The sequence below is a fragment of the Bufo bufo genome, chromosome 5 (assembly GCF_905171765.1).
Source record: "Bufo bufo chromosome 5, aBufBuf1.1, whole genome shotgun sequence".
Taxonomy (NCBI): Eukaryota; Metazoa; Chordata; class Amphibia; order Anura; family Bufonidae; genus Bufo; species Bufo bufo.
This window is the reverse complement of record NC_053393.1, coordinates 135,037,291-135,050,604: the sequence shown is the minus strand read 5'-3', so window position 1 is coordinate 135,050,604 and position 13,314 is coordinate 135,037,291. Positions and strand designations below refer to the sequence as shown.

Sequence of the window (13,314 nt, the reverse complement as noted above, 5' to 3'; positions counted from 1 at the left end):
ACATCTCAGGTGGGATCTGCTTGTCATGCCAGTAACGTTGGAAACCATCAGGAGCATCAAGGTTACATTTATTCTCATCAGAGAATAAAACTTTCTTCCACCTTTGAATGTCCCATGTTTGGTGCTCTCTTGCAAAGTCCAAACGAGCAGTTCTGTGGCGTTCAAGGAGACGAGGTCTTTGAAGACGTTTTTTGTTTTTGAAGCTCTTTAGTCTCAGATGCCATCTGATAGTTATGGGGCTGCAGTCAGCACCAGTAAGGGCCTTAATTTGGGTTGAGGATCGTCCAGTGTCTTGACGGACAGCCAATTGGATCCTCTGGCTCAGTGCTGATGAAATTTTTTTGGGTCTTCCACTTGACTTTTTTGTTCCATAACCCTCAGGATCATTTAAGAATTTAAGAAATTCCAAATGACTGTCTTACTGCGTCCCACCTCAGCAGCGATGGCGCGCTGTGAGAGACCCTGCTTATCCAGTTCAACAACCCGACCACGTTCAAAAAGGGAGAGTTTTTTTTTGCCTTTGCCATCACAACGTGTGACGACCTGACAGAAAAGGACAATGAATCCACATCTTTGCACAGATTTGGCCTTTTAGAGGCATGTGGTCCTAAACTTTTGATCAGCTGAAAAACAGCCTGTTTCAGTTTAATCGTTATTTTCAATTAATTGAATGCTCGAAAAATGGTTTGTCTCACTCTCATTTCTTCTTGTTGCATGTTGAAGCTCTACTTGGAACCTTGTTAAGATCCAGCCATGCTCGGATTTGATCAGGACTGTATATGCCTGTACTGCTGAGAAAAAGTATGTTTTATAATATGCAAGTGAGCCTCTAGGACACGGGTAGGCAACCTCTGGCACCCCAGCATGAATACCTCCTCTTCTCAGAACTCTGATAGAAATCAATGGAGCATACAGAGAATTGTAGTTTCACAACAGCTAGAGTGCTGAAGGTTGCTGACCCCTGCTCCAGGAGCAATGGGGGCGTTGCTGTTACACTCTCCAACTCCCTCTGCACTTTGATTGACAGGTCCAGGCAGCGTAAACATGATCACACTTGGCCCTGTCAATCACAGTGCAGAGGGCGCAGAGCCTCTAGGTGCAACAGTAACACCCTTGTTGCTCCTAGAGGCTCATTTGATATATTAAAACAGCATCAGTAATGCGGGCACATATGAACATGGGACCAACACAGATGCAGTCAGCTGCCAAGTGCACATGCAACAGGCCAGCCAGCTTCATAGGGACAAATCTGCTGACAGATGCCCTTTAACTATTGTGTGTCAACCTAATCACTCCGGCATATTTGAATTCACTGTACAATTTATACTCTGCGTTAATGAATCTCTAGTTCTGGTGACAGATACAAGAGACAGTATACTGATAGTATACCAAGAGCTGCGGTTTATGTAAAGACCTCATTTAATATAACTGCTACTTAAACCTAGTTCATTGGTTTATTATAAACTGGTATGCCTACCAGACAGCTGAACGCCTCCAAATGTAAAAAAAAATAAATCACAAAATGCAAGCTATGCCCTACGCTATTTTGGCGCCTCATATGTTAATTTCCAGCATCGGTACAGGGAGGAGGAGATGCCGGCGTCTGCTTCTCCCTGCCTATGACGCTGTCCAGTCGCACCCATGTTTTCTCTCCATGGCTGTGACATGCTCAGATGTGATTGGACGGCGTGCGTTTACTGGCCGAAATAAAGACTGGAATCTACGACTGCCGTAGATTTCGTTTGGTTGCACAGACTGCCGGAGGAAGCGCCTAGATTTTTACAAAACCTGTGCCTCGTCATGAATTAAGCGCATCCTCCAGCAAGACTGGCATACCACATGCTGGTCTCGATAAATCCCCACCAAAGTATCGAAGGGATTTAGAGCGCTACCTATTTTTATGGGGGCTCTTGGGTGATCGCTAGCATTTCCTAACGTGTAAGGATAATGTTATAGAACTGGAGAGTCACGAGCATTAGGCTACATGCACACGAACGTTGTTTGTTTCCGTGTCCGCTCAGTTTTTTTTGCGGATAGGATGCGGACCCATTCATTTCAATGGGTCCGCAAAAAATGCGGACAGCACACCGTGTGCTATCCGCATTAGTATGTCCGTTCCATAGCCCTGCAAAAAAATTTGAACATTTCCTATTCTTGTCCATTTTAAGCATTGTTACAATGGATCCGCCAAAAAAAAACAGGTGGCATCCGTTTTTTTGTTTTTTTTTGCAGACTGCAAAACACATACGGTTGTGTGCATGTAGCCTTAACATGAGAAATTAATAGCTGTGAAGTTTCTAGCACACAAAACCTGTCTTAGGCTACTTTCACACTTGCGTTGTCGTTTTTCGGTATTGAGGTTTCCGTTCAGTCCTCATGCATTCTAAATGAAAAGAAATTCGTTCAGCATGCCGTTCCGTCGGCATTCCATTTTGTGACCGGACACAAAACCGCTGCAGGTGGTCATAAAAACTGAAAAAAATGGATCCAGCACTGAAAACAATGTAAGTCAAAAATGACGGACCCATTTGTTTAGGAGCCTAAAGAAAACGGATCAGTCACCCATTGACTTTCAATGCAGTTAATGACGGATCCATGTTTGTTTTCCGTTTTGATTTCACACAACCGCATCCTAATAGAACCGATGCAAAAATCTAAACGGATACGTTTAATTCCGGTATTGAGATCCTCTGCCGCATCTCAAAACCAGAATTAACAACGCAAGTGTGAAAGTAGCCTTATGAAAAGATCAATTTATTAATTGGAAAGATTTTCTGATGGAACTGAAGTGAAGGATCGGGCAGAGATAACTATAGACGTATGTAACTAGACAGACTGGATGACCTTCATCTCCATGCCTAGGTTTTATCACGTCGTTCTTCAGTGATGACCCCAATTATCTTTGCTTTTACGTCACGCCAGCTTTATCACTAAGGCCTGAAATCTACTATATGCTCTGATTGTACCTGCGTCCATCCAGGTAAGTGAAGTACACTTCCAGCTTGACAGCAAGGATAGGAATTCCTAAATGTACAAGTAAATGTGGGAAAGGAGTGGACCTTGCTCATTATTACGAGCTTCGTTACCTACAGAATACCTTAGCTTACCGAAGTGGAGGACTTGCCGGTTGGTATATTCTTTCTACCTTATCTTCTTGTGAAAGACCAGTGTGAATTTGATGTGGGATCTTTAGGCTACTTTCACACTTGCGTTTTTCTTTTCCGGCACTGAGTTCTGTCCTAGGGGCTCTACACCGGAAAAGAACTGATCAGTTTTATCCCCATGCATTCTGAATGGAGAGCAATCCGTTCAGGATGCATCAGGATGTCTTCAGTTGAGTCTTTTTGACTGTTCAGGACGGAGATAATACCGCAGCATGCTACGGTTTCATCTCCGGCCAAAAATCCTGAACACTTGCCTGAATGCCGGCATTTTTTTCCATAGGAATGTATTAGTGCCAGATCTGGCATTCAAATAACCGCAATGCCGGATCCGTCCTTCCGGTCTGCGCATGCGCAGACTGGTAAAAATGTGAAAAATATATATAACGGATTAGTTTCTCCGGATGACAAACGGAGAGACGGATCCGTTCTTGCAATGCATTTATAAGACTGATCCGCATCCGGATCCGTCTACAAATGCTTTCCGTTTGCATGCAGATTGCCGGATCCGGAAGGCAGTTCCGGCGACAGAACTGCTTGCCGGATCACTCTGCCGCAAGTGTGAAAGTAGCCTAAGTTGCTCAATATCTTTATTGTAACGAAGTCTACTGCCACATTGCAGTTAAAAAGGAACTCTGCTGCCTTCCCCACAAATAACCAAGTACAAAGAAATTCTACCCAAATCAAGTGTGTTCAGGTGGCATCCAAAAACTTTCACACTCTTTAACCCCTTAACACATAATGCCCTACATGTACGGCATAATGCACAAGGGCTTGTATGGAGCCGGCTGCTGTGCTGAGCCCACTCCATACATAGCGGGTGCCGGCTGTATAATATTAAGGCAACCAGCCTTAATTACGCTGAAACCGGTCATTTAACCCCTCAGAATCTGCGGCATATGTGAGGTTAGGCAGAGGAAGGGGGCTCTGATCGCTTACCACGACAGCCTGACGCTTGCTGAAGGTTCCCAGGCCTGTCAGGGTACACTGCCTGTGAAGCTGTGCGCGAGACACAGCTTCATAGGCAATGAAAATCTCATAGACCATAATAGTTCTCTACTATGGTCTATAGCAGGGATGACAACCTGCGGGCCTCCAGCTGCTGCAAAAATACAACTCCCGGCATGCCTGGACAGCCTACAGCTATTAGGGTATGCTGAGAGTTGTAGTTTTGCAACAGCTGGGGGACGCAGGTTAAAATAAAAATCAAAAAAATTCAAAATTACCCCACTTTCCCAATTTTACATATAAAAATTAACAATAAAGAAAAAAATAAACATAAACAGGTATCTCCACAACTGAAAAAAAGTCTGAACTATTAAAATGTTTCCTGCACAGTGAACGCAGTAACGGGAAAAAATAAGTAAATAAAAACATGCAATTCCCCATTTTTATGTCAACTTGTACTCTCAAACAAACTGAATAACAGTGATCAAAAAGTTGTACGTAGCCCAAAAATGGTACCAATAAAAACTACAGTTCACCCCGTAAAAACAAACAAGCCCTCATACATCTAGAGGTAGACGGAAATAAAAAAAAAAAACTTATGGCTGTCAGTAAATGGTGATGAACGCTAGTGTGAAAGTAGCCTAATGTGGTAATATCAAAACCTATAAAACCTTGATGGAATATTATTTTTTTTCTTTCAATTTTACCCAAAAAAGAATTGTTTTTCCCGTTTTCTAGATGGTAGCCGGTGGTAACCTTTTATGTGACAGATGCCTTCTTTTCTGTCTTCTGACCTGTTAAATGGAGGAAGTCATTTTGAGACGTTCATTTAAGGCCACCATGCACATAACCGTATTTTCTGGTCAGATGTCAGGGGAAAGAAGGATCTGACAGCTGGATTCCAACATTTCTGATCCTTGTTTCTCAAGAGAGATAAACCACGTCTAGAGGAATCCAGCACTCTCATCTCACTATTGATGCCTTCCATTTTTCACACTAGCCCCATTCACTTCTATGGAGCCAGAGCTGAATGAAAAACACACAATATAAAACAGGCTGCGATTTTTCCTCAACACAGAGATGATGCTCATGTGCACAGAGCCATTGAAATGAATGGGTCAGGATTTAGTCCAGATGCTATATGTTCAATACACGCATCATATCTAGAATTTTGAAAGAATTTTTGGTAAATGCTATTTTGATTTTTTTCCATGCCAATGTTTTTACACTGACCACTAAGCCTAATAATAGGCGCCACTTATTAGTCTGTACAGATCACTGTACTGCAGTTACCTGCTTATCTGTCATTCTAATCCTGCCTATAATGATATCACCCCTGTGTATAGATAAGATAGGATCCACCATTCACAGTAGGTGTTGATCTATTCTTTCCTTGTACAATAACCTCTGCACAGGACACAGAACATGCCCAAAAAACTCTCCCATAGAAGTCAATAAGATCTCCTCCTGACCATTGTGTCTATTGCCCATGTGGCTGCCATAAAGCAATTTTCTTAAAGCTTTCTAAGTGCTGTTAAAGAGGACCTTTCACGTTTTTTTTTTATTCAAGATAAATACCTTTGCCTGCGGGGTACCCCCTGCTGATGCTGCCACCCTGCCTGTTTTTTTTAAATATCACTCCTGCACCCCCCTGGGCCCCCCGCAGTTTCCCCGCTCAGTATGCTAATACCGAGCTTCGGTACAGGGAGGAGGAGACGCCAGGATTTCTTAATGTGCGTCCCCTTCTCCCTGGCTGTGCCGCGATCCAATCACAGCGGAGAGCGTCACAGCCAGAGAGAAGGTGAGGTTTTTTTTCTCCCTGGCTGTGAAGCTCTCCGCCATGATTGGATCTGGGCACAGCCAGGGAGAAGGGGACGCCCATTGAGAAATCCTGGCGTCTCCTCCTCCCTGTACCGATGCTCGCTTTATAAAATTCACTTTTTAAAAAGCGAATACTAGTGAGAGCTTCCAGTAAATATTTTTTTCTTATTTTATTTAGGTGCATCTTATAAGGTATGTCTTATAAAGCGAAAAATACAGTACATGATGCATAGGGCAATGATTGAGAACAGACTGCATGATAATAGAGCTGCATTTACAGTGATCGTTCAGCCCCATACAGATTCAATCACAGGTAACTTGCTGCCAACAAAAGAGGATTTTAAAAGGGTTGTCTCACCTCATCCCATCTCTAGAATATTCCACCAATGTCAGATAGGTGCGGGTTCCACCTCTGGGAACCACAACTATCTCTAAACTGGAGCCACCAAAGTAAGGCTACTTTCACAGTTGCGTTCGGGGTTCCGCTGGTGAGCTCCGTTTGAAAGCTCTCACAAGCGGCCCCGAACGGATCCGTACAGCCCCAATGCATTCTGAGTGGATGCGGATCCGCTCAGAATGCATCAGTTTGGCACCGTTTGGCCTCCGTTCCGCTCAGCAGGCGGACACCCGAACGCAGCTTGCAGCGTTTTGGTGTCCGCCTGGCCGTGCGGATCAAACGGATCCGTCCAGACTTACAATGCAAGTCAATGAGGACGGATCCGTTTGACGTTGACACAATATGGTGCAATTTCAAACGGAACCGTCCCCCATTGACTTTCAATGTAAAGTCAGGAGTCCCCTATTAATATACCATCAGATCGGAGTTTTCTCCAATCCAATGGTATATTTTAACTTGAAGCGTCCCCATCACCATGGGAACGCCTCTATGTTAGAATATACCATCGGATTTGAGTTAGATCGTGAAACTCAGATCCGACAGTATGTTCTAACACAGAGGCGTTCCCATGGTGATGGGGATGCTTCAAGGTAGAATATACTGAGAACTGTGTACATGACTGCCCCCTGCTGCCTGGCAGGTGCTACCAGGCAGCAGGGGGCAGACCCCCCCCTCCCCCCCCTGTATTTAACTCATTGGTGGCCAGTGCGGCCCCCCCTCCCTCCCTCCCTCCCCATCATTAAATGTGACCAGTGCGGCCCTCCTCCCTCTATATTCATTGGTGACCAGTACGGCCCCCCTTCCTCTATATTCATTGGTGGCCTGTGCGGCCCCCCCTCCCTCCCCAGTATTAAATGTGACCAGTGCCGTGCGGCCCCCCTCCCTCTATATTCATTGGTGGCCAGTGCGGATTCCCAGTATTAAATGTGACCAGTGCGGCCTCCCCTCTCCCCCCCCCCCCCAATTAAAATCACCCCTCCCATCATTGGTGGCAGCGGAGAGTACCGATCAGAGTCCCAGTTTAATTGCTGGGGCTCCGATCGGTAACCATGGCAACCAGGGCGCTACTGCAGTCCTGGTTGCCATGGTTACTTAGCAATTTTTCGAAGCATTATACTTACCTGCGAGCTGCGATGTCTGTGACCGGCCGGGCGCTCCTCCTACTGGTAAGTGACAGGTCTGTGATATAAGCAATGCTCCGCACAGACCTTTCACTCACCAGTAGGAGGAGCTCCCGGCCGGTCACAGACATCGCAGGTAAGTATAATGCTTCTATTTATTGCTAAGTAACCATGGCAGCCAAGACTGCAATAGCGTCTTGGCTGCCATGGTAACCGATCGGAGCCCCAGCGATTAAACTGGGACTCCGATCGGAACTCTCCGCTGCCACCAATGATGGGGGGGTGATTTTACTTAGGGGGGGGGGGGAAGAGGGGAGGCCGCACTGGTCACATTTAATACTGAGAATCCGCACTGGCCACCAATGAATATAGAGAGAGGGGGGCCGCACTGGTGACATTTAATACTGGGGAAGGAGGGAGGGGGGGCCGCACTGGCCACCAATGAATATAGAGGGAGGGGGGCCGCACTGGTCACATTTAATACAGGGGAGGGAGGGGGTCTGCCCCCTCCTGCCTGGCAGCACCTGATCTCTTACAGGGGGCTATGATTCGCACTATAATTGTGCGGATCACAGCCCCCTGTAAGAGATCGGGTGCTGCCAGGCAGCAGGGATCAGTCATGTACACAGTTCTTTTAGTATATTCTAACTTGAAGCGTCCCCATCACCATGGGAACGCCTCTGTGTTAGAATATACTGTCGGATCTAAGTTTTCACGAAGTGAAAAATCAGATCTGTAAAAACCAGTTATGCAGACGGATCCGTTCTGAACGGATGCAAGCGTTTGCATTATAGGAGCGGATCCGTCTGTGCAGACACCAGACGGATCCGCTCCAAATGCAAGTGTGAAAGTAGCCTAAAGGAGAGCGCACCGTGCATGTGCAAGAAAGGGAATCGGGGAATGCAGCAGTGGAAAGGAAAGTGGGGAATGCAGCGCTCCCCGGGCTCTGTACTCACTGCTTCCTGGTCCTCTGCCGTCGGCTATGCTGTGACTGCAGGAGAGGTAAGTTGATTTATTTATTTTTTCATTTGCTCTGCGGCATGGGGGACTGTTCTGAGGGGGTCTTATTTATATTGGGGCTCTTATCTGAGGTCTGATTGGGGGTCATTAACAATGAGGTCTGAGCTGATGTATTATTAACATTGGGGGTCTGACTGAGGGTCTTATTAACATTGGGGGTCTGATTGGGACTGTGAGCTGAGGTCTGATTTACACTGGGGGTCTGATTGGGGCTGTGAGGTCTGATTAACGGTCTGATCGGAGGTCTAATGAAAATATTTTTTTCTTATTGTCCTCCTCTAGAACCTAGGTGCATCTTATGGGCCTGTGCGTCTTATAGGGTGAAAAATACAGTAATTGTCTCGATCCTCATCCTGTGTAAGAGGGCCCTAAGGAATTATTAACAAAATAAAACTTAACACTTTAAAACTGTTCTTACGTTTGAACTGCAAGCTCGGTGTCAAAAGTAAGGGTGATTCCCGTGTTGACCAGAAACACATACAGCTTCATGATGACTGCTCTAGGTTCCTCTCCCTTCTTCACACCTTGTTGTGCTCATTTAGAAACTGCGGAGAAAAGGAAAATGTTAACCTTAGAAGCTGCTCATTTTTGGAGTTGTAGTTTCAAAACAGCTAAAAGGTCACAGGGCTGGGCCCACTAGCCACGTCATCACAGTCACCGCGATGACCTAAAAGTCTTACACAGGCAACCGGGTTTCGCTCCATCGTTTATGCACCTGCCAATCCTTATACAAATCTACACAGGTAAATCTATGGAGCTGGATGTAGTCGTGATCAGGAACAGTGCTAACCCATGAGCCACCGTGCTGCCCATACCTTACATATATCTCAATTGTAACGTCAACTAACACCTTCTTTTTCATGATTTTGGTATAAATAACTGCAAGTCAGTCATCAGTATGTACCACATTCATAAAAAGTGGTCAAAGTACAAAAAAACAAGCAGAACGAGCAAGTGCTGACAGGAGATGCAGCATCTGGCCACACGGGACGGCCGAAGTCACTTTAGAGAGCGCATGTAACCCAAAATAGATGCTCTTCTAAATTAGAGACAGAGGCCCAGATGTACTAATCACAAAGATGGTTCGAGACCGGCTGACTGGACCTGCACCAGATGGGGGCTCAGGCCGGATGAGAAATCTGCTGCAGGGATAAGCACTTTTCTCTGAACCTATACCAACTATTGGGTGGCTTACTTTGAGACTGATTTTTACACCAGAAGAGCGCCAAAATTTTGGAGTAGACGGATTAGTGAATCTCCATTTGAACCTAGTAGATTAGAAGACCGAGGTGTCCGTCCTTGTACCGTATACATAGGAGGAAGCGGGACGCCTCTAGACACTTGTAAAACATAAGAGAGGGGTCGCTGAGCAGACCACCATTTCCATATGGCGCAGGGTGCAATGCGTTTTGATGCGTTTTTTCACGCGCCTGATAAAAAAAACGGAAGGTTTACAAACAACATCTCTTAGCAACCATCAGTGAAAAACGCATCGCACCCACACTTGCTTCCGGATGCAGTGCGTTTTTCACTGAAGCCCCATTCACTTCTATGGGGCCGGGGCTGCATGAAAAACGCAGAATATAAAACATGCTGCGTTTTTCACGCAATGCAGAAATGATGTGTGAAAAAACCCCGCACAGACCCTTTGAAATGAATGGGTCAGGATTCAGTGCGGGTGCTATGCGTTCACGTCACGCATTGCACCCACGCGGAAAACTCGCTCGTGTGAAAGGGGCATTAGGCCCCTGCTGGTTGTTACTGGAGGCTGTCGTCGCCGTGCTGACAGACATTCCTGGAGGCTGAGCTCCTATCATGCTGCCTCACTACAGGAGAGTTTTTCCTACATCAGATTTTACTACAGGTGAAACTAACATATGAGATATTTCAAGCCTTTATTTGTTATAATTTGGATGATTATGGCTTACAGCTTATGAGACCCCAAAGTCCCAATCTCAGGTACCCTTTAATCAGGGGGTATGGAGTAATTAGCTGACTAGAGTGTGCCACTTTGAGCATAGAATATTGAACCTTTTCACAATATTATAATTTTAAGTTGCATTAATGAAATAAATGAACTTTTGCACGATATTCTAATTTTTGGAGTTTCACCTATACTTTCCAGAATGGACATCACAGTAAGGCCTCATGCACACGACCATTGTGTGTTTTGCGGTCCGCAAATCGCGGATCCGCAAAACACGGATGGCGTCCGTGTACGTTCTGCAATTTGCGGAACGGCACGGACAGCCATTAATATAACTGCCAATTCTTGTCCGCAAAACGCGGACAAGAATAGGACAGGTTATATTTTTTTTGCGGACCACGGAACGGTGCAACGGATGCGGAAAGCATGCAGAGTGCTGTTCGCATCTTTTGCGGCCCCATTGAATTGAATAGGTCCGCATCAGAGCCTCGGCGGCTCGGATGCGGACCAAAACAACGGCCGTGTGCATGAGCCCTAAAAACCACTAGTGTTTTCAATTCCGCTATGGAGATCCGCCATAGGATCTCCCGATTCATTGTCAATGGGGACAAAACTGAACTGAACGAAACGGAATGCACTAAAGTGCATTCCGTTCTGTTTGGTTGCGTCCCCATCGCAGACAGAATAACGCTGCAACGCTGTCCGCGATGTGGTGCGATCCGCCCCCATTGACTTACATTGTGTGCCAGGACAGATCCGTTTTCTCTGACACAATAGAAAACGGATCCGTCATGGCTATAGAAGACATAATACAACCGGATCCGTTCATGACGGATGCATGCAGTTTTATTATGGTAACGAAAGCGTTTTTGCAGATCCATGACGGATCCGCAAAAAACGCTAATGTGAAAGTAGCCTAACAAACGCGGTCTAACTGCTAAAGACGCAGGGAAACTGGGAGATCTGAGCTCTGCAGAACTGGTAATGCGGCTGTGGATCACGATGGACTGCAAAAGATTAGTACAGGTACGGAATAACGGCGCTTTTACACGTGTCGGGGATCAAAAAACAATTGCAAAAACAAACATATACAAAATTCTCCTCCAGGACACATCTTGATAAAATCACGATGGAATTTTGGATATGTTTGTGACAGCTTGGACCCATTGGTGATTCAGAGTTTCCTGCCGCGCGCAGTCTTGAAGTTGGGAAAGTGGTTCATGATGCTGGATATCGCGGTGTGCGGGCTGTTTCGCATTATTGTTTTTTCTAATTTGTATCCCAATAATTGTGAGGTGTAAAGATGCATTCACACGACCGTGTTGCATGCGTTTTTTTGCGGACCCATTGCAACAATGCCTATTCTAGTCCGCAAAATAGGACATTTTCTATCTTTTTTGCAGGGCTGAGGGACGGACATACGGATCGTGACGGTGTGCTGTCTGCATTTTTTGAAGCCCCATTGACATGAATGGGTCGGCATCCGATCTGCAAAAAATGCGGATCAGTTGCTGAGCAAAAATACGGTTGTGTGAATGGGACCTAAAGGTGACGCTGATCGTCAGATAACCAAGAAACGTTCATTAGTCGGGTGGATCCCATCTCTAATGTGGCCCATAAAATCCCTGGTCGTCTGCGCACATTGTCCTGTGTAAAGAGAGATGTGGTGACAACAAACAAGGACATTTTATGGGGAAGAATGATCGTACTAATGATCACTGCTGCGTGTAAAATGCTCATCCCCAATCACTGCCCGGTCTATCGACCCCCGCATAGATACTCAAAAACAGTGTTTAAAGGTGAGAATGTCTATTTAAGTAAATTCTAAATGACAATTATGAAGCATCTTTTCTTAGAGCTCAGTCCAGTGCCATTCCTCTTTTATTCCTCTGATAAGTTTATGAATTAAAAGTAGTCTGTCAGCATGAGATCTAGTATAAACCATAATATGTCAGATGACCCACTGAACCCAGGAGGTCAAATTTAATATTTCAATCGTCTTACGACTATAAATTCCTGTTTCTGGTCTTGTCATTAAAATATAACCTTCATTTCTTTCTTTATTAAACAATATATACCACAAAAAACAAAGTGAAATTGTTAAAAATACATCTGGAGGGTTTGGGACTGAGGGTGCAGTGTCTCTACTTTATTGGTGAATCAGAGGGATATTACTCCATATCTGGCTGAAGACTAGTTTATACTCTGACCTGTGTCGCTACACTTTGATGCCTGTAATGTCACCCGACACCAAGCATTCTGTCATCTTAGGCTACTTTCACACTTGCGTTCGGGGCTCCGCTTGTGAGCTCCGTTTGAAGGGGCTCACAAGCGGCCCCGAACGCAGCCGTCCAGCCCTAATGCATTCTCAGTGGAGGCAGATCCGCTGAGAATGCATCAGTCTGCCAGTGTTCAGCCTCCGCTCCGCTCAGCGAGCGGACACCTGAACGCTAAGGCTACTTTCACACTTGCGTTCAGAGCGGATCCGTCTGGGGTCTGCCCAGACGGATCCGCTCATATAATGCAGACGTTTGTATCCGTTCAGAACGGATCTGTCTGCATTATAACTTAGAAAAAATTCTAAGTGTGAAAGTAGCCTGAACGGATCCGTCCGGACTTTACATTGAAAGTCAATGGGGGACGGATCCGTTTGAAGATTGAGCCATATTGTGTCATCTTCAAGCGGATCCGTCCCCATTGACTTCCATTATAAGTCTGGACGGATCCGCTTGCCTCCGCACGGCCAGCGGACACCCGAACGCTGCAAGCAGCATTCAGGTGTCCGCTCACTGAGCGGAGCGGAGGCTGAACGCCGCCAGACTAATGCATTCTGAGCGGATCCGCGTCCACTCAGAATGCATTAGGGCTGGACGGATGCGTTCGGGGCCGCTTGTGAGAGCCTTCAAACGGAGCTCACGA

General features: G+C 45.8%; 1 protein-coding gene across 3 annotated transcripts in view; it reads right to left on the bottom strand.

The window, feature by feature from the left end:
* The window catches only part of RB1CC1 (RB1 inducible coiled-coil 1), a 139,947-nt gene that overhangs the window by 106,645 nt on the left and 19,988 nt on the right, over nucleotides 1-13,314 (bottom strand). For all 3 annotated transcript variants that reach the window (XM_040434505.1, XM_040434507.1, XM_040434506.1), the window contains exon 2: nucleotides 8,887-9,013. In XM_040434505.1, the coding sequence (XP_040290439.1) occupies nucleotides 8,887-8,957 (71 nt within the window). In that variant the 5' untranslated portion in view covers nucleotides 8,958-9,013. The remainder of the gene's footprint in view (nucleotides 1-8,886; nucleotides 9,014-13,314) is intronic.